Source organism: Xenia sp. Carnegie-2017, unplaced genomic scaffold (assembly GCF_021976095.1).
Source record: "Xenia sp. Carnegie-2017 unplaced genomic scaffold, XeniaSp_v1 HiC_scaffold_1, whole genome shotgun sequence".
NCBI lineage: Eukaryota > Metazoa > Cnidaria > Anthozoa > Malacalcyonacea > Xeniidae > Xenia > Xenia sp. Carnegie-2017.
The window spans coordinates 1,298,345-1,322,538 of NW_025813402.1; the positions used below are offsets into that span (position 1 = coordinate 1,298,345).

The 24,194-nt window shown below is 35.6% G+C and overlaps 1 protein-coding gene across 1 annotated transcript; it reads left to right on the top strand.

Annotated features, from left to right (window-relative positions):
* Positions 1–195: 195 nt before the first annotated feature.
* Positions 196–23,607, top strand: LOC124434471 (serine/threonine-protein phosphatase 6 regulatory ankyrin repeat subunit B-like). Its single transcript, XM_046984375.1, has 30 exons — positions 196–703; positions 1,396–1,497; positions 1,589–1,687; positions 1,838–1,951; positions 2,338–2,442; positions 2,513–2,611; positions 3,221–3,325; positions 3,523–3,624; positions 4,779–4,877; positions 5,725–5,823; positions 6,097–6,198; positions 6,289–6,390; positions 12,089–12,187; positions 12,347–12,481; positions 13,505–13,630; positions 13,701–13,817; positions 15,142–15,240; positions 17,100–17,300; positions 17,394–17,492; positions 18,058–18,159; positions 18,486–18,590; positions 18,703–18,804; positions 19,346–19,444; positions 19,525–19,623; positions 19,695–19,721; positions 20,259–20,366; positions 20,471–20,665; positions 21,133–21,231; positions 21,317–21,424; positions 21,684–23,607. Exons 1-30 carry the CDS (start codon positions 299–301, stop codon positions 23,334–23,336), a joined length of 5,106 nt encoding a protein of 1,701 aa, XP_046840331.1. The 5' UTR covers positions 196–298; the 3' UTR covers positions 23,337–23,607.
* Positions 23,608–24,194: the final 587 nt, after the last annotated feature.

A 24,194-nucleotide genomic window follows, 5' to 3' on the forward strand; every position in this document is an offset into this window, starting at 1 on the left:
AGGGTAGTTTATAAAGTCTGCGACGCAATTAAAAACATATTTGATTGCAATACTGAACTCATCAATTTTTCAGAGAACGTATTTTCATAAAAAAAAACAGAGAGTAGAGCCTCTCTGCACGATGTATAAATATTATTTCACCTGTTATTGATTAGTGGCATGTGAAAAGAACTGCGTATTTTCTTAAGACTCAGCTTATGCAACAACATTTCCCGCTTCTCGTTGTTGCAATCATGTTCAAGTGCTGTTTTGATAATTTCTTTTGTTTTTCGTCAGTGGAAACACGAAATTCTTCATTATGGAAGAAGCGAATTTGTCTGATGCGGGCAAAATGCCCTCGGAATTAGGAAGTGCCAGTCATGATTATCTTGCTGATAATATATCATCAAAAGAGCCTGCGTCAAATGTTTTAATGGAAGTCCATGCATTTCAAAATTTGGACGGCAGTGACGACGTGAGTACAGACCAGACTTCTGAAGATTTGAAGAAAGCCGATTCAGACGTTGAGAAATCTTCTGTGTCCAGTTCTGTTTTGCAAACTGGCGAAATGGCTCATTCTGATGATGAGAAAAATAATGACGAAACTTCTCCAAGTACTGCATCAACTACATTAACTTCGAAAAAAAACGGTCTTGAGGAAGATGTCGCTGGCAATTCTGATGTTGAACAAAACGAAGGACGAAGCTCTAGGAAGAAGTCTGCGGTACGTTTTAAATATTATGTGTTGTTGGTTAGGAAAAAAATTACGACTTCCAAGTAGTATCTTGATAAAACAATAAAGTTTGACTTTCTGTAAAAGGTAAATATTTTCATTCTAAGAGTTTCATCAAGTACTTCATGTCATCGTGTCATTGAAGTATAAAGACTTATATGAGAAGACTTAAAGACTTATAAAGACTTATACGCATGCATAAATACTTAAAATTCATCTTCGCGACCGCTTTTGTGACGATTTGCCGCAAAATCACATGATTTGTCGATGGTAACAACCGCCCTCTCAGATGTTCATAATCGTGTAGCCACAGGATTGTAAAGATTTCCACCAACATACTCGTTGCTTATTAAATCTGCCTGCTAAGTTATTAAATTTTGAAATCATCTACGAGTTTTGAGCATATTTAACGTTCGATAATCGCGGGAAATCCTCCAAATGCGAGCGCTTCCTATGAACTGAAAAATTTACCGTTAAGTACTATGATAATGACGTTGAATGAATAGAAAATTGTCATGTTACTTGCAATAGTAATTTTCAAAAGCTGTCGTATTCTGCGGATGACGATCTCATTGTAGTTCTTATCGAAAATAGTTGATGATAAAAATGTTCAATTTTATGAAGAGATTTGCAAGATTCATTCATTTTCGTCTATTAAAAATTATCAATCATTCAAAATTTAGGTAAGCGATTTGACATCAATGATGGTCGCCTGTAAAGAAGGAAATTATCGCGTTGTTCAAAAACTGTTTGAAAAAGGAGCTTCGGTTTCAGAAACTGATATGGTTAGACGTTTTGGAATTTTGTTTTTTTCTGATTTTGTGACGATTTTGTATTTTTCATGAAAACGTGAACTTCATGTAAACGTTTATTTAGCACGGAATGACGTGTCTTCATTATGCCGCGTTGTCCGGCTCCGAACCCATAGTCAAATTTCTAGTATCAGAACAAAAGGATTTAGTTTTAACGACAAACGTAAGTTCCTTCACGTTCAATTCTTTGGGAAATATTTTAAAAGCAGTTTTGTCATCGCTATATTTCCGTGTATATGGGTTTGAAACATGTTCGGTTTTTCGTTTTTTTTTAGTCTTGCTGTTCAGTCTGTTTTGTGTTCTTTTTTTGTAGGACGAAGGTCAGACTCCATTACATCTTGCATGTACTCACAGCTCACACGCTTTTGCGATTGTGAAATTATTATTGAAAGACAATGGCGAAGAAGCGAAGCTAATAACAAATGCTGTAAGATTTGCTTTTTTTGTGGCTCCTATGATGGGCTTTTGACCTTTAAAGTTGTACGCATTGTTGCATAATGCATAATTGAGATTTGTCATGAATGCGCGGGCATTGAAATGAATATAAGTCGAACGCTACGTTTTCCTGTGTGTGTTTTGAAGGTACACAGCTTCCTCTCCTTTCTTTTCAAGCAAATGAAACACAGCGCCATAAAATTTCTTTATAAAACGCTATTGTTGAAACGTCTAAATAGATTTTTTTAACATCATTGAGCCAGGCTAGACATTCTTGAAGTGAAATTGAATCATTGTTTGGAAATGCGGGATAAAAAATCTCTTTCTTTGACAAGTTAACCTGTATTCTACTAATTGTTGTTTTGTTTTTCATTACAGGCGGGCGAAACTCCTCTTCTTTTGGCCGTGGAAAGTGGAAACAAGCTTGTCGTTGGAGAATTATTGGACAGCAAAGCAAAGGAACAATTAAAGATTGTTAAAAAAGTATTTAATCATTTTTATATTATTATTTGTTTTTAATTTATTCAATATTTATTTTCATGGTTTTTTTCAGGATTCTGGCGATTCAGCATTGCATTGTTGTGCACGAAAAAGAAACGTGGATGTTGCAAGAATATTATTGGACTCTGGCTCTGCCGTAAATCTAAAAAATGTAAGGTGCTTGAGACGACTTTTCAAAGATCGCATAGTTTAATCTCGCGTGTCTTTAATGACGAAACTTCGTCGATTCTGATTGGTAGGAAAGCTGTGTGTTATAGGAAATGTAGTCTCAAATACTATGTACTACCCAAAGAAGTCAGCCGCTGTCCAATAAAACGAGTTACTTCATGTAACTTGTACTGAAATAGTGTTTTAGGATTTTTTCTATGGCGGGTGGGGGAGGGCTTTAAATAGAGATGTGGACAATTGAATAAATCTTCATTTTGTTGGAAATCAATATTTTGACATGTTAAAAATAGATTTATCACTTCAGTCTTAACTTTTCGTAAATTTTTCATTAACCCAAGTCAGCCAGTTAAAACTCAGAAGTGGTAAGTGATATAACTAATAGAATAAACTAAACTCTGTAAATATTTAAATTTATCTTTCTTTCCTATAAATATTCTATTTCTTAGTAAATTTTGTAATTGTTTTTGAACAAAAGCACGCCCATCGTGGAAATCAACCCCAGTTGACGAGGCCAGCGTTTCAAAATATAGATTTTCATTCATTCATTCTTTCATTCATTCATTTATGTCTTTTACTGTTTTCCATCTTCCAGAATGATGGTCAAACTGCATTACATATAGCTGCATACGAAGGACAGGAAGCAATGATAAAATTGTTATGCTCATCTAACAAAATGTTTGCAGATATACAAGACAAGGTAGAGTATGCAATGATTTTGCTAAAATCTACATTGTTCTGGATCAATAGCGGTATTCGTTTGTTGGTAAAATGGTTTCCTGTTCAACTTACTGAGGGGATGATTATTTTCAGTATTTTTCCATAACTTTCAACCATTTTTTGAAATGTAAGGAATACAATGGAAGTATTAATTCAAAACATCTTTATCTTGTACAGTTCGATCGACCTGCCGTACACATTGCAGCTGAAAGAGGATTTTCAGGAATTGTTGAATATCTTGTCGATAAAGTAAACGTCGATATTAATTTTCGTTCCAAGGTAATTATGTACATTTAATTATGTTTTTTTTATGACGCATCCTTATCAGTTAACATCACCGCAACAAGCAACAACTTTTATTATCAATCATCTCTTCAACCAACAACAGTGAATCCTTAATCAATTAACATCACCGCAACAAGCAACAACGAATCCCTTATTATCAATCATTATCTCTTCAACCAACAACAGTGAATCCCTTATTATCAATCATTATCACCGCAACAAGCAACAACGAATCCCTTATTATCAATCATTATCTCTTCAACCAACAACAGTGAAACCCTATTATCAATCATTATCACCTCAACAAGCAACAGTGAATCCCTTATTATCAATCATTATCACCTCAACAAGCAACAGTGAATCCTTATTATCAATCATTATCACCTCAACAAGCAACAGTGAATCCTTATTATCAATTATTGTCACCTCAACAAGCAACAGTGAATCCCTTATTATCAATCATTATCACCTCAACAAGCAACAGTGAATCCTTATTATCAATCATTATCACCTCAACAAGCAACAGTGAATCCTTATTATCAATCATTATCACCTCAATAAGCAACAGTGAATCCTTATTATCAATCATTATCACCTCAACAAGCAACAGTGAATCCCTTATTATCAATCATTATCACCTCAACAAGCAACAGTGAATCCTTATTATCAATCATTATCACCTCAACAAGCAACAGTGAATCCCTTATTATCAATCATTATCACCTCAACAAGCCACAGTGAATCCTTATAATCCATCATCATCACCACAATAACCTATAGTGTTCACATACGATACAATTCTGACAAGGGCTGTCCTCTGAAGTTATTTTCAGTAAAACGATTTTCAATATACATGATTTACGAGAACAGAAGTGTTAATAACATAACTCTCCTTCAACACGTTCAAAATGACGAAAATTCACGTCCATCTTGATTTTCACGATGACCACAAATTACACACTGTGATATTTTAAAATAACTGTTTTTACAGCAGTAGTCGTTTAGCCAATCGTGAAGTATCGGTACCGGAAGTGGCATAGTCAGTCCTGTTTCAGTCCTGCTATAAAAATGACTAACTTGGCGGGCTGGCCACTTGGTACCAGTACTTACTGTGCGCGTTTAACTTGACAAGATTCATTTGATTATAGTCTGGCAATACACTCCTTCATATCGCTGCACAAAATGGTCATACAAATACCGTTTTAGCATTACTAAACAAACGTGTTCCTCTTCATATGCCGAATAAAGTGAGTAAGAGTTGTTTTTATTGGTTAATATTTTGTAAGAGTTGTTTTTCTTGGTTAATATCTTGCAAGAGTTATTTTTATTGGCTATTATATTGTAAGAGTTGTTTTTATTGGTTAATATATTGTAAGAGTTGTTTTCATTCGTTAATATATTGTAAGAGTTGTTTTTATTGGTTAATATCTTTGTAAGAGTTATTTTTATTGGTTAATATGTTGTAAGAGTTATTTTTATTGGTTAATATGTTGTAAGAGTTATTTTTATTGGTTGATATGTTGTAAGAGTTATTTTTATTGGTTAATATGTTGTAAGAGTTATTTTTATTGGTTGATATGTTGTAAGAATTATTTTATTGGTTAATATGTTGTAAGAGTTATTTTTATTGGTTGATATGTTGTAAGAATTATTTTTATTGGTTAATATGTTGTAAGAGTTATTTTTATTGGTTAATATGTTGTAAGAGTTATTTTTATTGGTTGATATGTTGTAAGAGTTATTTTTATTGGTTAATATGTTGTAAGAGTTATTTTTATTGGTTGATATGTTGTAAGAATTATTTTTATTGGTTAATATGTTGTAAGAGTTATTTTTATTGGTTGATATGTTGTAAGAATTATTTTTATTGGTTAATATGTTGTAAGAATTATTTTTATTGGTTAATATCTTTGTAAGAGTTGTTTTTATTGGTTAATATCTTTGTAAGAGTTATTTTTATTGGTTAATATCTTGTAAGAGTTATTTTTATTGGTTAATATCTTGTAAGAGTTGTTTTTATTGGTTAATATCTTTTAAAAGTTGTTTTTATTGGTTCATATCTTTGCATTGCATTTATAAACTCATTTTATGAAGGCTGGTGAGGTGTCGCTCCACGCAGCTGTTATTTGTGGTCACGTGGGTGTCGTTGAGACTCTTCTAAATAAGGGTGCACAGGTTGATTGTAAAACGAAGGTTCGTGAAATGTTTTTTTGTCGTGGTTGAAATGACGTCCTTTATTGTCCGCTGATTATTCTTACTTTTTAACGTCGACATTATCTTTTTTATCCCCATTTGTAGAAATTTCGTTAAAATAGTTTAACAATTGGCAAAGTAATCATTTCAACATCATTTCTTTTTAAGATTATGATAGTATTGATGGCAACTACACTCCTTCCTTTTTAATGTCATAGTCAACATTTATTGTGCAATGTTTACTGATATATCATGAAATATATTATGTTTCAGGATCTGTATACTGCACTACATATTGCCGTGCAACACCGAAAGCCAAAAGTAGTGCAGACTCTTCTGGGCTACGGAGCAAATGTGCATCTTAAAGGGGGGATGGTAAGGTGTTTTAAAACACTCTTTCTTGTGATTTAGGTTTTGCTTTAAATTCTTGGTGGCTGAAATATTTGCAATTTGTTCTTTCTAAAGCTTGAAGAAACGCCTTTGCATATAGCTGCACATTATAAAGATGGTACTGAGGTCGCTGAAATGTTATTGAAGAGTGGAGCGAATGTTGATGTACCCCAAGAGGTGAGAATTTATTGTAATACTGTTGTTTCAAGCTATAAGATTTAAGGTTAGGGTTAGTTTCATGTATTACCAACCATAGAGAAGTGTATGTCATACTGTCATCAATCATAGAGAAGTGTATGTTATACTGTCATCAATCATAGAGAAGTGTATGTTATACTGTCATCAATCATAGAGAAGTGTATGTCATACTGTCATCAATCATAGAGAAGTGTATGTCATACTGTCATCAACCCTAGAGAAGTGTATGTTATACTGTCATCAATCATAGAGAAGTGTATGTTATACTGTCACCAGCCATAGAGAAGTGTATGTTATACTGTCACCAACCATAGAGAAGTGTATGTTATACTGTCACCAACCATAGAGAAGTGTATGTTATACTGTCATCAACCAAAGAGAAGTATGTTATACTGTCTTCAACCATAGAGAAGTGTATGTTGTACTGTCATCAACCCTAGAGAAGTGTATGTCATACTGTCATCAATCATAGAGAAGTGTATGTTATACTGTCATCAATCATAGAGAAGTGTATGTCATACTGTCATCAATCATAGAGAAGTGTATGTTATACTGTCACCAACCATAGAGAAGTGTATGTTCTACTGTCACCAACCATAGAGAAGTGTATGTTATACTGTCACCAACCATAGAGAAGTGTATGTTATACTGTCATCAACCATAGAGAAGTGTATGTTATACTGTCATCAACCATAGACAAGTGTATGTTACACTGTCATCAACCATAGACAAGTGTATGTTATACTGTCATCAACCATAGAGAAGTGTATGTTACACTGTCATCAACCATAGAGAAGTGTATGTTATACTGTCAACAACCATAGACAAGTGTATGTTATACTGTCATCAACCATAGAGAAGTGTATGTTACACTGTCATCAACCATAGAGAAGTGTATGTTATACTGTCATCAACCATAGAGAAGTGTATGTTATACTGTCATCAACCATAGAGAAGTGTATGTTATACTGCCATCAACCATAGAGAAGTGTATGTTATACTGTCATCAACCATAGAGAAGTGTATGTTATACTGTCATAAACCATAGAAAAGTGTATGTTATACTGTCATCAACCATAGAGAAGTGTATGTTGTCCTGTCATCAACCCTAGAGAAGTGTATGTCATACTGTCATCAACCATAGAGAAGTGTATGTTGTACTGTCATCAGCCCTAGAGAAGTGTATGTCATACTGTCATCAATCTTAGAGAAGTGTATGTTATACTGTCATCAATCATAGAGAAGTGTATGTTATACTGTCATCAATCATAGAGAAGTGTATGTCATACTGTCATCAATCATAGAGAAGTGTATGTCATACTGTCATCAACCCTAGAGAAGTGTATGTTATACTGTCATCAATCATAGAGAAGTGTATGTTATACTGTCACCAGCCATAGAGAAGTGTATGTTATACTGTCACCAACCATAGAGAAGTGTATGTTATACTGTCACCAAACATAGAGAAGTGTATGTTATACTGTCATCAACCAAAGAGAAGTGTATGTTATACTGTCATCAACCACAGAGAAGTGTATGTTGTACTGTCATCAACCCTAGAGAAGTGTATGTCATACTGTCATCAACCATAGAGAAGTGTATGTTGTACTGTCATTAACCCTAGAGAAGTGTATGTCATACTGTCATCAATCATAGAGAAGTGTATGTTATACTGTCATCAATCATAGAGAAGTGTATGTTATACTGTCATCAATCATAGAGAAGTGTATGTCATACTGTCATCAACCATAGAGAAGTGTATGTTATACTGTCATCAACCATAGAGAAGTGTATGTTATACTGTCATCAACCATAGAGAAGTGTATGTTACACTGTCATCAACCATAGACAAGTGTATGTTATACTGTCATCAACCATAGAGAAGTGTATGTTACACTGTCATCAACCATAGAAAGTGTATGTTATACTGTCATCAACCATAGACAAGTGTATGTTACACTGTCATCAACCATAGACAAGTGAATGTTATACTGTCATCAACCATAGAGAAGTGTATGTTACACTGTCATCAACCATAGAGAAGTGTATGTTATACTGTCATCAGCCATAGACAAGTGTATGTTATACTGTCATCAACCATAGAGAAGTGTATGTTACACTGTCATCAACCATAGAGAAGTGTATGTTATACTGTCATCAACCATAGAGAAGTGTATGTTACACTGTCATCAACCATAGACAAGTGTATGTTATACTGCCATCAACCATAGAGAAGTGTATGTTATACTGTCATCAACCATAGAGAAGTGTATGTTATACTGTCATCAACCATAGAGAAGTGTATGTTATACTGTCATCAACCATAGAGAAGTGTATGTTGTACTGTCATCAACCCTAGAGAAGTGTATGTCATACTGTCATCAACCATAGAGAAGTGTATGTTGTACTGTCATCAACCCTAAAGAAGTGTATGTCATAATGTGATCAATCATAGAGAAGTGTATGTTATACTGTCATCAATCATAGAGAAGTGTATGTCATACTGTCATCAATCATAGAGAAGTGTATGTCATACTGTCATCAACCCTAGAGAAGTGTATGTTATACTGTCATCAATCATAGAGAAGTGTATGTTATACTGTCACCAACCATAGAAAGTGTATGTTATACTGTCACCAACCATAGAGAAGTGTATGTTATACTGTCATCAACCATAGAGAAGTATGTTGTACTGTCATCAACCCTAGAGAAGTGTATGTCATACTGTCATCAATCATAGAGAAGTGTATGTTATACTGTCATCAATCATAGAGAAGTGTATGTTATACTGTCATCAATCATAGAGAAGTGTATGTCATACTGTCATCAATCATAGAGAAGTGTATGTCATACTGTCATCAACCCTAGAGAAGTGTATGTTATACTGTCATCAATCATAGAAAGTGTATGTTATACTGTCACCAGCCATAGAGAAGTGTATGTTATACTGTCACCAACCATAGAGAAGTGTATGTTATACTGTCACCAACCATAGAGAAGTGTATGTTATACTGTCATCAACCAAAGAGAAGTGTATGTTATACTGTCATCAACCATAGAGAAGTGTATGTTGTACTGTCATCAACCCTAGAGAAGTGTATGTCATACTGTCATCAATCATAGAGAAGTGTATGTTATACTGTCATCAATCATAGAGAAGTGTATGTCATACTGTCATCAATCATAGAGAAGTGTATGTTATACTGTCACCAACCATAGAGAAGTGTATGTTATACTGTCACCAACCATAGAGAAGTGTATGTTATACTGTCACCAACCATAGAGAAGTGTATGTTATACTGTCATCAACCATAGAGAAGTGTATGTTATACTGTCATCAACCATAGACAAGTGTATGTTACACTGTCATCAACCATAGACAAGTGTATGTTATACTGTCATCAACCATAGAGAAGTGTATGTTACACTGTCATCAACCATAGAGAAGTGTATGTTATACTGTCAACAACCATAGACAAGTGTATGTTATACTGTCATCAACCATAGAGAAGTGTATGTTACACTGTCATCAACCATAGAGAAGTGTATGTTATACTGTCATCAACCATAGAGAAGTGTATGTTATACTGTCATCAACCATAGAGAAGTGTATGTTATACTGCCATCAACCATAGAGAAGTGTATGTTATACTGTCATCAACCATAGAGAAGTGTATGTTATACTGTCATAAACCATAGAAAAGTGTATTTTATACTGTCATCAACCATAGAGAAGTGTATGTTGTACTGTCATCAACCCTAGAGAAGTGTATGTCATACTGTCATCAACCATAGAGAAGTGTATGTTGTACTGTCATCAGCCCTAGAGAAGTGTATGTCATACTGTCATCAATCTTAGAGAAGTGTATGTTATACTGTCATCAATCATAGAGAAGTGTATGTTATACTGTCATCAATCATAGAGAAGTGTATGTCATACTGTCATCAATCATAGAGAAGTGTATGTCATACTGTCATCAACCCTAGAGAAGTGTATGTTATACTGTCATCAATCATAGAGAAGTGTATGTTATACTGTCACAAGCCATAGAGAAGTGTATGTTATACTGTCACCAACCATAGAGAAGTGTATGTTATACTGTCACCAACCATAGAGAAGTGTATGTTATACTGTCATCAACCAAAGAGAAGTGTATGTTATACTGTCATCAACCATAGAGAAGTGTATGTTGTACTGTCATCAACCCTAGAGAAGTGTATGTCATACTGTCATCAATCATAGAGAAGTGTATGTTGTACTGTCATTAACCCTAGAGAAGTGTATGTCATACTGTCATCAATCATAGAGAAGTGTATGTTATACTGTCATCAATCATAGAGAAGTGTATGTTATACTGTCATCAATCATAGAGAAGTGTATGTCATACTGTCATCAACCATAGAGAAGTGTATGTTATACTGTCATCAACCATAGAGAAGTGTATGTTATACTGTCATCAACCATAGAGAAGTGTATTTTATACTGTCATCAACCATAGAGAAGTGTATGTTATACTGTCATAAACCATAGAGAAGTGTATGTTATACTGTCATCAACCATAGAGAAGTGTATGTTGTACTGTCATCAACCCTAGAGAAGTGTATGTCATACTGTCATCAACCATAGAGAAGTGTATGTTGTACTGTCATCAACCCTAGAGAAGTGTATGTCATACTGTCATCAATCATAGAGAAGTGTATGTTATACTGTCATCAATCATAGAGAAGTGTATGTTATACTGTCATCAATCATAGAGAAGTGTATGTCGAACTGTCATTAATCATAGAGAAGTGTATGTCATACTGTCATCAACCCTAGAGAAGTGTATGTTATACTGTCATCAATCATAAAGAAGTGTATGTTATACTGTCACCAGCCATAGAGAAGTGTATGTTATACTGTCACCAACCATAGAGAAGTGTATGTTATACTGTCACCAACCAAAGAGAAGTGTATGTTATACTGTCATCAACCATAGAGAAGTGTATGTTGTACTGTCATTAACCCTAGAGAAGTGTATGTCATACTGTCATCAATCATAGAGAAGTGTATGTTATACTGTCATCAATCATAGAGAAGTGTATGTTATACTGTCATCAATCATAGAGAAGTGTATGTCATACTGTCATCAACCATAGAGAAGTGTATGTTATACTGTCATCAACCATAGAGAAGTGTATGTTATACTGTCATCAACCATAGAGAAGTGTATGTTATACTGTCATCAACCATAGAGAAGTGTATGTTATACTGTCATCAACCATAGAGAAGTGTATGTCATACTGTCATCAACCATAGAGAAGTGTATGTTATACTGTCATCAATCATAGAGAAGTGTATGTTATACTGTCATCAATCATAGAGAAGTGTATGTCATACTGTCATCAACCATAGAGAAGTGTATGTTATACTGTCATCAACCATAGAGAAGTGTATGTTATACTGTCATCAACCATAGAGAAGTGTATGTTTTACTGTCATCAACCATAGAGAAGTGTATGTTATACTGTCATCAACCATAGAGAAGTGTATGTTATACTGTCATCAACCATAGAGAAGTGTATTTAATACTGTCATCAACCATAGAGAAGTGTATGTTATACTGTCATTAGCCATATTCTTTTTAACTAGCTATTTAAGAGCGTTTGCTGTAACCCTCTCTACCATGTTTTTTAGAACGGAGAAACATCGCTTCACATAGCAACGAGAAACAATAATATCTCCATGATAGAACTCCTCTTGTCTGAAGGCGCCAATGCTGCAAGGAAATCACAGGTTAGAGTCTAAACGTCAGAGACCTCGCGAGGCTAAACTTAAGCAAAGTCTTGGCAATACTTTACTACAATACAGATCAGTTATTTTCATGGAGTTCATTTATTTTTTTCAATACAGTCAAATTATCTTGAGCATGATAATATACGATGTCTTTTGCAGAAAGGAGAGATACCTTTACACATCGCTGTCGAGAATTCGTTTTTCGACATTGCTGCGGTGTTGGTCATTCATGTCATGAAATCTAATCTGAACCTGACCCATGGTGTCAAGTTTATAGTCAATTCACCGAACAAAGTAAGAAATTTCTTTACTACATGTGCTTAAAGGATCTAGATTATTCTCCAATTCATTTTACTGTGAGGAAGATTTGTTTGTTTTTCACAAGCTGGTCACATGCTTTATGGCATCGTTCATTGATGACTTCAGTCACTATTGTCATTGGGATCGTTTATTTAATTGAGAGTTTATCTTCAAGCAATTGCTTGCTCAATATGTCATGTTTATCCTACTCTTACTGCTAAGACAGACAGTATTTTTTAATGATTTGAACTGTTTCTTTAAGAACAATGTTCTTTTTGCCCATATTCTAAGCTCACTTGCATTCACTTCATATTTATGTACAAATGGTATTTCAACTCTACTGATTGCTTGATTGACAATGCTTCAGCTTTAAATCTTGCCATCGATGGAAAAACGACTTTGCCATTAATTGAAAAGTAGGACTGTGCAAACACCGGTTTTCATCTCCAGCTACGGCCCTTGTCAAATCTGAATTCCGGTTTCAATTTCTGGCTATTTCATAACTCGAATCACTGGTCGTGGCTGTTTAATTTATCAAGACACTGTTCAACAGTTTAAGAAATATTATTTGTAAAATTTTTATATGTAAAGTTAAATTTCCGCACTCCGACTTTGAAACATAAATTAGCATGTGTGAACGCAATCTAGCGTCATGTTGTTTCATGCATAAAATGTTTTATTTTCATGCAAGTTTTTCAATTTTAGCCGATAGTTATCGTTCGTTGATACAAAAATGTTTTGATCAGACACGTTTAACAAAGTTTGACAGTATTTTGCAGCACAAACGACTGCTGCCGGAGTTTTGCCGGAGATGAACAAACTCCGGTCTCCGGGAGGCAAAAATAGCCGGAGCTCCGGCCTCCGGTACTCCGGTGCACAGCACGATTAAAAAGAGCGCAATTTTTATGTCGCCCTCAGTAAGTGTGAGTTTTTGAGAGGTTGTAAAAGACAGGTATTTGTCTGCTTGCCGGACTTTTACAAAATACACTAGTTGTAACATGCCTCTGTTTGGTTTAGAAAGGAGAGACTCCGTTACATTACGTCAGCAAACTGACAACGAATGAGGAGACTGGTGAACTGGACTTAAAAACAGCGAATCTTTTACTGAAGCATGGCGGGAATCCTAGACTGGAAACCGTGGATGTACGCTCAAAAACTTTAACTTTATTTGAACGTTTTACATTTTCTTCAAATTATGTTTTTAATTATTCAGACAAAAGAAACTTGTGTCCATTACTGTGCAAGATCTGGCAACAATGATGTCCTTCAGGCTTTTCTTAACTCTTTATCAGCAGAAGAAGTTCAACGATTAGTAAATGCGAAATCATCTGTAAGTGTTTAAGTGAATGGGTGGAACCCCGTTTATCGTTACATGTTTGTAGATGTTGATCTGATTCCTCTACTTAGAATGATGTGACTCCTCTACTTAGAATGATCTGATTCCTCTACTTAGAATGATGTGACTCCTCTACTTAGAATGATGTGACTCCTCTACTTAGAATGACCTGATTCCTCTACTTAGAATGATCTGACTCCTTTACTTAGAATCATCCGATTCCTCTACTTAGAATGATCTGACTCCTCTACTTAGAATCATCTGACTCCTCTACTTAGAATCATCTGACTCCTCTACTTAGAATCATCTGATTCCTCTACTTAGAATCATCTGACTCCTCTACTTAGAATCATCTGACTCCTCTACTTAGAATCATCTGACTCCTCTACTTAGAATCATCTGACTCCTCTACTTAGAATCATCTGACTCCTCTACTTAGAATCATCTGACTCCTCTACTTAGAATCATCTGATTCCTCTACTTAGAATCATCTGACTCCTCTACTTAGAATCATCTGATTCCTCTACTTAGAATCATCTGACTCCTCTACTTAGAATCATCTGACTCCTCTACTTAGAATCATCTGACTCCTCTACTTAGAATCATCTGACTCCTCTACTTAGAATCATCTGACTCCTCTACTTAGAATCATCTGATTCCTCTACTTAGAATCATCTGACTCCTCTACTTAGAATCATCTGACTCCTCTACTTAGAATCTTCTGACTCCTCTACTTAGAATCATCTGACTCCTCTACTTAGAATCATCTGACTCCTCTACTTAGAATCATCTGATTCCTCTACTTAGAATCATCTCATTCCTCTACTTAGAATCATCTGACTCCTCTACTTAGAATCATCTGACTCCTCTACTTAGAATCATCTGACTCCTCTACTTAGAATCATGTGACTCCTCTACTTAGAATCATCTGACTCCTCTACTTAGAATCATGTGACTCCTCTACTTAGAATCATGTGACTCCTCTACTTAGAATCATGTGACTCCTCTACTTAGAATCATCTGACTCCTCTACTTAGAATCATCTGACTCCTCTACTTAGAATCATGTGACTCCTCTACTTAGAATCATGTGACTCCTCTACTTAGAATCATCTGATTCCTCTACTTAGAATCATCTGACTCCTCTACTTTACTTAGAATCATCTGACTCTTCTACTTAGAATCATCTGACTCCTCTACTTAGAATCATCTGACTCCTCTACTTAGAATCATCTGACTCCTCTACTTAGAATCATCTGATTCCTCTACTTAGAATCATTTGACTCCTCTACTTAGAATCATGTGATTCCTCTACTTAGAATCATTTGACTCCTCTACTTATATCGTCGGAAAAAGGAAATCTGGATGTCACAAAGACTTTTATGAATTGGAATGCGAGGCTTGACGCCTTTGATGAGGTATGTTTCGATGCGTAGAAATTTGATCTTTCCATTGGACGGTTTTGTTTCTTTCTATATTAACACTAGGTCAATAAGAGATGATCTTTACTGGATCTTTAGGAAGAGCAGTTTAGAACTGATAGAAGTTAGTTTAGTTTAGGTTTCCTTCTGTAGTAACAATGGATAAATAAGATAATCTTTAATGTATCTTTAGAAAGAACAGTTTGGAACTGATAGAGTTATCTAGTATAAATAAAGTTTCTTAAGTTTAGGTTTTCTTCTGTAGTAACAGTGGATCAAAAAGATAATATTTACTGGATCTTTAGAAAGAACAGTTTGGAACTGATAGAGATATCTAGTATAAATAAAGTTAGTTTAGTTTAGGTTTTCTTCTGTAGAAACACTGGATCAATTAGAGATGATCTTTACTGTAGCTTTAGAAGGAACAGTTTGGAACTGATAGAGATATCTAGTATAAATAAAGTTAGTTTAGTTTAGGTTTCCTTCTGTAGTGACACTGGATCAATAAGAGATGATCTTTACTGGATCTTTAAAAAGAACAGTTTAGAACTGATAGAGATATCTAGTATAAATAAAGTTAGTTTAGTTTAGGTTTCCTTCTGTAGTAACAATGGATAAATAAGATGATCTTTACTGTATTTTTAGAAAGAACAGTTTGGAACTGATTGAGTTATCTAGTATAAATAAAGTTTGTTAAGTTTAGGTTTTCTTCTGTAGTAACAGTGGATCAAAAAGATAATATTTACTGGATCTTTAGAAAGAACAGTTTGGAACTGATAGAGATATCTAGTATAAATAAAGTTAGTTTAGTTTAGGTTTTCTTCTGTAGAAACACTGGATCAATTAGAGATGATCTTTACTGGATCTTTAAAAAGAACAGTTTAGAACTGATAGAGATATCTAGTATAAATAAAGTTAGTTTAGTTTAGGTTTCCTTCTGTAGTAACAATGGATAAATAAGATGATCTTTACTGTATCTTTAGAAAGAACAGTTTGGCACTGATTGAGTTATCTAGTATAAATAAAGTTTGTTAAGTTTAGGTTTTCTTCTGTAGTAACAGTGGATCAAAAAGATAATATTTACTGGATCTTTAGAAAGAACAGTTTGGAACTGATAGAGATATCTAGTATAAATAAAGTTAGTTTAGTTTAGGTTTTCTTCTGTAGTAACACTGGATCAATTAGAGATGATCTTTACTGTATCTTTAGAAGGAACAGTTTGGAACTGATAGAGATATCTAGTATAAATAAAGTTAGTTTAGTTTAGGTTTTCTTCTGTAGTAACACTGGATCAATAAGAGATGATCTTTACTGTATCTTTAGGAAGAACAGTTTAGAACTGAAAGAGATATCTAGTATAAATGAAGTTAGTTTAGTTTAGGTTTTCTTGTGTAGTAACACTGGATCAATATGAGATGATCTTTACTGTATCTTTAGGAAGAACAGTTTAGAACTGATAGAGATATCTAGTATAAATAAAGTTAGTTTAGTTTAGGTTTTCTTCTGTAGTAACACTGGATCAATAAGAGATGATCTTTACTGTATCTTTAGGAAGAACAGTTTAGAACTGATAGAGATATCTAGTATAAATAAAGTTAGTTTAGTTTAGGTTTTCTTCTGTAGTAACACTGGATCAATAAGAGATGATCTTTACTGAATCTTTTGGAAGAACAGTTTAGAACTGATAGAGATATGTAGTATAAATAAAGCTAGTTCAGTTTAGGTTTTCTTCTGTAGTAACACTGGATCAATAAGAGATGATCTTTACTGCCTCTCTTCAATAGATTTCACAAGGAAAAACAACATTCCACTTACTTGTGGAGTTTTGATATTCAAACTAAAATCTTTTTACATAGAAAGGCCAAACGCCACTTCATTTGTCCTGTGCTTACGGTCATAAAGATGTCGCTGTATATCTTCTCAACTCTAAACCATACATAAATGCAAAAACAAAACTTGGTTTCACTCCGCTACATTTGGCAGCGGAGAAAGGATACACGGACCTGGTCGAAATGCTTGTTGTTCAATTTTCAGCAAGTATAGACGCTCTATCGTTTGTAAGTGCAAATCATCGCTCATTTCGTTGCGGTAATTTATGATTATAATTTATCGATTCAAACTAAGTTTTGGAGGGTTTAAAAATGTTTTAGGAAGGACAGACGCCGTTACATTTGGCAGCCGAGGGAGGAAGGTTGGATGTTTGTAAAGTCCTGTTGCATCTACAAGCTGATACATCCGTTGCTGATAATGTAAGATGTGTACTCACGTGATTACCCCGTTATAAACCACGTGACTAGCCATACTTATTTACCACGTTACTAACCACAACTTATTTAACACGTGACTAACCACACTTATTTCACACGTGACTAACCACAAGTATTTAACACGTGACTAACCACACTTATTTAACACGTGACTAACCACACTTATTTACCACGTGACTAACCACATATATTTACCACGTGACTAACCACACTTATTTACCACGTGACTAACCCGTGGCGTTTCTATAAGCCGATATATCCGCTACGAATCTTTTGAAGATACGTATTCATTGAAATTCCCGTTAGTAGTCACGTGACCAATCTCTTATGAAACACGGCACTAACAACTTATCAACCACGTGATTAATCACTTATGAACCTCGTGACCAACCGCGTGTTGCATGTTTAATCAAACACATCCGCTAAGGATAATGTAAGACATATACCCACGTGACTTACCCGTGACTGAGCACGTGACTTACCTCTTATCTAACTGCGTGTAATGATGATAATAAAATCATTTCAACGAATTATTTTATCTTTTCAGCATGGGAGAACGCCTTTGCATTGTGCCACACAAATGGATCATTCAGAAGTTGTTAAGTTTTTCGTGAAACATTATCCTCAAGTTGTCAATCAAACGAATGCTGTAAGCTGGTCATTTTATCATGTTTATTTTGTTTGGTGTTCTGACTGCCGATAAACTGGACTGCTGTTGCAGAAACGAACGTGCTTTTAAGGAGACGTGCTTGTTTTCAATGAATTTTAGTTTACGAACTGTTCAATAATAAACAATTGCTGGATGAGATTGAGCATGACATCAAGAATCATTCATTTCTGCTCTCATGTCGAATTTTTCATCAAAGCTAGGTTTATGAAACACACGAAACAACGGAGTAGACTGTAATAATCATTTAAGAACAGGTCTGTGTTTCACAGCAGTGTTTATCTCACAATGTTTACGCTTTTTTATAGGATGGCGAGACGTGTGCCCATATCGCTGCTGCGAAAGGAAGTATTTCTGTTATAAAAGAACTTGTCAAATTGAAAAATAACAATATCATAGAAAAAATTACTTCTGTACGTCACTAGTTTTGAACTGTACTTGACAGAGATTTCTTTTGTTCAATTTCTCAAGTTGTCTTTATCTCGCTTGAATTAAAACTTTCAATTTCTTTCCATAATTATACAGAGTCAGATTTCCACGCCTCTGCTCTTAGCGGCCAGCGGTGGTCACGCTGATGTCGTACAAGTTTTGTTACTGAATGGAGCGAATGCGACACATATGGATAAGGTAGGACATTCCATTTTTTTATATGGATAAGTTAGGACATTCTAGGGTTTATATGGATAAGGTAGGACATTCCATGGTTTATATGGATAAGGTAGGACATTCCATAGTTTATATGGATAAGGTAGGACATTCCATGGTTTACATGGATAAGTTAGGACATTCCATGGTTTATATGGCAGTGCCGTAATGACGGTTGTTTTAAATAATGTTGGTTTGATTTCAAAAAGTAGAATAACTGGGGCCTGCTGCGCGAATCCTGGATGAGCTTTAGCCATTTTAAGAAAGTATATTTGTGTTTTCCTTAGGACAAAGAAACTTTGTCGTCTTAAAAGCAACCTTTTATTTCATCGATTGCTCCATTTTTCATCACTTCAAATGTAATGTTGCTCCATTTAAGAGTTTTTTTCACCTTCGTAATATTTAGCTATCCTGTGCAACTGGCCCCAGAAAGATTGGGGGGGTAGTACTTGATGTAAGATTATCTTTGTCCATGTAGAAAGTATCATCGTGATGGATGAAAATATGTGTTAACTTTATGTAGTTTGGTTGGACAGCTATTCATCTTGCAGCGAGAAATGGCCACAACAACGTTATCGACATACTTAAAGATAAGATTTCTCTTGATTTTGTTAGCCCAAAGGTATTTTTAAACGACTTTCATATACATTACAACGCGTAAGAATTTTTTAATCTCGAACATTACCGTCTATTGCTTTATAGACGGGACTCTCAGCGGCTCAAATCGCGGCGCAGTACGGCCAAACGGAAGTCATGAGGGAAATATTACTAGAGGCTGATGTTGGGAATGTGAAAAGTCAGGTAATGGATGGTTGAAAGAATTGCTTTGTTTAGTTTTATTAGTTGTCTCATGTTTAATGGTTGTTTTTCAGCCGAACAAGACGAAAAAAGACGAGGAAGTGAGTAGTATAACGTAATACAAGAACAACATGAAGTATTACTGCAGTATCACGACAATCTTACGAAGTGTTACGGCAGTATCACGATTACATTGCAAAATATTACGGCATTATTACGACAATATTATGAAGTATTACTGCAGTGTTACGACTATATTACGAAGTATTACGGCAGTATCACGATGTATTACGGCAGTGTCGCGATGATGTTACGTAGTGATACGGCAGTATCACGACAACATTCCAAAGTATTACGGCAGTATCACGACAATGTTACGGCAGTATCACGACAATATTAGGAAATATTACAGCAGCATCACGACAACATTACGGGGTATTACGACAGCTCACGACAGTAATACGTAGTATTATTACAATATTACAGCAGTATCACGATAATATTACAAAGTATCACGATAATATTACGAAATATTACGACAATATTACGAAGTATCACGACAGTTTTACGAAGTATTACGACAATAATACGATAGTATTTCAAGAAAGTTTCAACTGATGCTTTTCTGTATCTTTTAGTCCGGCTGTACTCCTCTGCATTTTGCTTCGAGGTCTGGAAACGAACATGTCGTTCGCCTTCTTTTAAATAATCCGAATGTGAAGGTTGATGCATTGACAACACAAAATGTAAGTAAAATATTGGCAGTGATGATGAAATTTCTCCTCAATCTTTAGATAGCTCGTTAAATTGGCATTTTTAAAACTTTTCTCCTACTTCTCTTTTGTTGCAGTCATTACCGTTGCATATGGCGAGCGGCGAAGGACACGCCAACGTTGTTAGCCTGTTGCTCAGTAAAGCTCCGCATCAAGTCCACGCGAAGAACAAACTAGGGCGGACGGCGTTCCATCTTGCTGCGTCCAGCGGTCGCAACAATGTCGTTACTCAGTTGTTGGCGCAAGGAGCTAAAATCGATGCTGAAGATACGGTAAACTGGGTTATTTCATTTGATTTTAACGTTGACGCTCACTCGAATATCATACGTCACAATAACATACGTCACAATATTATACGTCACAATATCATACGTCACAATAACATACGTCACAATATTATACGTCACACTATCATACGTCACAATGTCATACGTCATAATTTGTGAATGGTTTGTCGTGGTTATGAAGTTTATGGCCAGTGGCCGAGTGGCGGACACCTTATGAAATATTGGGGGGTGGGGGTCCCCAAAGCACAAGATTTCACAAAACATCCTACCTGGAATAAAAATAACTGGAGGTTTGCCACCTCACCCCCACCCCCCTTGGTCTTTTCTAGTGTCCGTCATTGGCATTGGAAAATAGCATGGACAACAATTACTCGAGACAGCTGACCATAAAGTACAGAAGGCCTAACATGAAGCAAACAGCTTAGGGTTGAAAACTATCTTATCCAATCTAGGATGGTTGGACCGCGTTGCATTTCTCAGCGACTTCTGGACATTTAAAAGTTGTCAAACAGCTTATTGAATCTGGTGCAAATCTTACTAAGGAAACGAGGGTTCGTAGAAGTTATCGTCGCTTTTATTAATTTTGAAACACGCAGTTTGTTTACCGTCAAGTTTCTTTCTATTTTTTCATTACAGGAAGGAAAGGTTGCGTTGTGTTATGCTGCTCATTCGGGGAATGTCGCCGTTCTACATTATTTACTCAATCTTAAATTTGATCCGTCGCTTTTGTTGTTGGATAAAACGGTATATATTTTCCGTTGTATTTAACATAGCGAGTGCGCGAGGTGCATGTGAAATCTTTCTTGTTGGAGCTTGGATAAAATCTTTCTTTTTATTTTAATCGCTTGTTTTATTGTAGTTGAAGCTATACTAGAAAAAAAAGCATCGAAAAGATGAAACCCAAGTCATACACAAGTCTTTTTTTAGCTCAACTCGGCTCGTTCCCGTAATGCATATTAGAAAATAGGATTTTAATCGCTTCTCTCCCTTTATTTTATTTCAGTTCTTGTTTGATCTTATGGTGTGTGGAAAAGGGACTGGTAACGAGTGCATCACGTCATTCATTCTCCGCTCGCCCGCACCTTTGTATACAGCGGTAAAACTTTCCCATCACTACAGAATGCGGTCAGTTAAAGTTAAAGAGCGAAGCAAAGACCTGACAGCCGCTGGAGATTTTTGCGAGGAGTTGGCCCAGAACATCATGACTCTGGCTTGTGCGACTGATGCAAGTCATCTGTTGAACGCGACAGATGACGAAGATAAACCGTTTTTGGACGTAATGGTCGATTGCGAACAGAAGCAGTGCGTTGCGCAAACCGCTGTGCAGTCGTACTTAGGTAGCAAGTGGGTTGCCGGGCAAGATTGGAGAACATCCAAAATTGTGGGTGTGTTCTTCGCGGCCTTCTTTTTGCCGCCTGTTTGGGCAGTGCTCTCCCTTCCATGGAAAAATAACTGCAATCAAGTGCCGTTGGTAAAGTTTATCTGTAAATTAATATCACATCTCTATCTTATTCTACTGTTCGTATTCATGTTGGCTATACCATGGGGAAAACTTGGCGATGACGTAGTTCCGGCCTGGTACGAGGTAGTGTGGATGTTTTGGTTGTGTGGTCTTTTTCTTGAACAACTCACCGATGCGAAGAATAAAAAAGGTCTGGGGCGATTACCAATATTGGTAGTATTTTTGTCAATGGTCGGCGTTCTTCTTCATTTGAGTGCGATTCCCTGCGGGAGCTCCACGCGTTTAAATCTTTTGTACTCGCGCAATCAGATTTTAGCAGTTGCAATGTTTTTAAGTTTCGTACAACTCTTGGATTTTCTTACTTTTCATTACTTGTTTGGTCCTTGGGGAGTTATGATTGGTAATCTTTTGCAAGATGTGGCAAGATTTCTCGTTATATTACTAATCTTTATTCTTGGTTTTGCCATGCATCTTGCTGCCATATCTAAACCTGCGTTTGAAAAGAAAGCATTGAAATCCGTTACTTTATCAAACATGCACAAAAACTTTGTTGAGATATTCAAATTCTTGGTTTTCACTCTTATTGGCTCGGCTGACTCTAATTTCCTCAACGACATGACTAAGAATAATCTTCCGGGTTTCTCTAAGGTCTTGGTCTATATTGTGTTTGGTTTTTACTGCTTAATTACCATAATTGTTCTAATTAACCTTCTAATTGCCATGATGAGCGACACTTACCAACGCATTCAAGCGCAGTCTGATTTGGAATGGAAATTCGGCCGCGCAAAGTTGATAAGGAGCCTGGAACAGTCAACTCTAACACCTGCGCCTCTCAACCTACTCACAACCGCATGGAAGCTCATACGACTTGTCCACAAATTAAGTCATAAAGTGGAAGCTCCAAATATCCCAGGAATCAATGCCGTATCTCCTGACTCTCCTAGTTGTGTTATAGGTGTAGATGGGGATAGTGATAGGATTGAGAAGGTCGTCAACTGGCGGGAAGTTGTGAGGAAGTTCAAATCCTTGCAGGGCATGGAACTGGACGATAGCGCTGAGGTCATCGAAGGACAAGAGACAAAATCTGCGAATTATGATTTAAATGAAAAAAGTGTTCATGATATCAAAGAATTTGTCGAAGTCTACTTTAAAAGAATGGGTGAACCCACAGTAAGCTATTCAAAAAAAGTATGAGCTGCAATACAAGGATGAATTGTGAATGGCTTTGGAAGCAAAAGCTTGTTTATGATAGACTAGGAGATAATCTAATTGTATGAAGTCTAACTTTCCCAATAACAATACGAAGGCAGTTCTTTTTCGCGTTGATTTTATTATAATGGCTTGACACAACGCAATTGTATTTAATTGATATTATTGTAAGTAATAATATATGAGTTATTTTGTAGAGTTTGTTGTATACGAACTTTCAAAGCTGGTGTAGTTAATAAAACTGCCACTAAAACAACGTTTATTGCATTTTAATTTTAGTGGAATTACTTGTCATTGATACTATTATTTAAGGGAAGAAAAAAGGCAGGCGACATTGATTATGAAAAAAGTGCCAAACACTTGCATTATGATGGAGTATGAACATACAAAAGAAAGAGTCCGGTGTGTATTCATATTCTCAGTTGCGTTCGACTGAATTCTTTTGAAAGTAAATTGGCTCTAAAGAAAACAGTTGGGTACAACTGAATATATGAATATACCCCACTCCAATCAGCGTTCTAGATACGGCCCTGAAGGAGTCATATCACTCTCAATGATTTGATGTTCGAAGCAAGACACTGTGCCATTGTTTCAAAATGCAAGAAACGTGCGAAATTATCCTCCTGTATTGATCTTCGTTATTTCGGTCGATCCGGTCAATTTCGACAGTTAATCGCAAAGATTTCTGAGCTTTTTGTACATTTTTATCTTTCTTTCTACCATATTTGAAACAGAATAAGCAAATATGCAATCAGCGATTACTTGGTGTAAGTTGGTTGTTTATTTTCCGGTTATTGCCTAATATGGAAAATGCTACCTTGCGTGAGGTCTCGAAGATTTTCC

What these genes read in the sequence shown, in the direction of transcription:
- LOC124434471 (XM_046984375.1), top strand. Translation starts at nt 299, where the DNA reads ATGGAAGAAGCGAATTTGTCTGATGCGGGCAAAATGCCCTCGGAATTA. An exon ending in CTGCCGTAAATCTAAAAAAT is followed by an intron (nt 2,612 to 3,220) that starts GTAAGGTGCTTG and finishes TCCATCTTCCAG; the next exon opens with AATGATGGTCAAACTGCATT. An exon ending in ATATTAATTTTCGTTCCAAG is followed by an intron (nt 3,625 to 4,778) that starts GTAATTATGTAC and finishes ATTTGATTATAG; the next exon opens with TCTGGCAATACACTCCTTCA.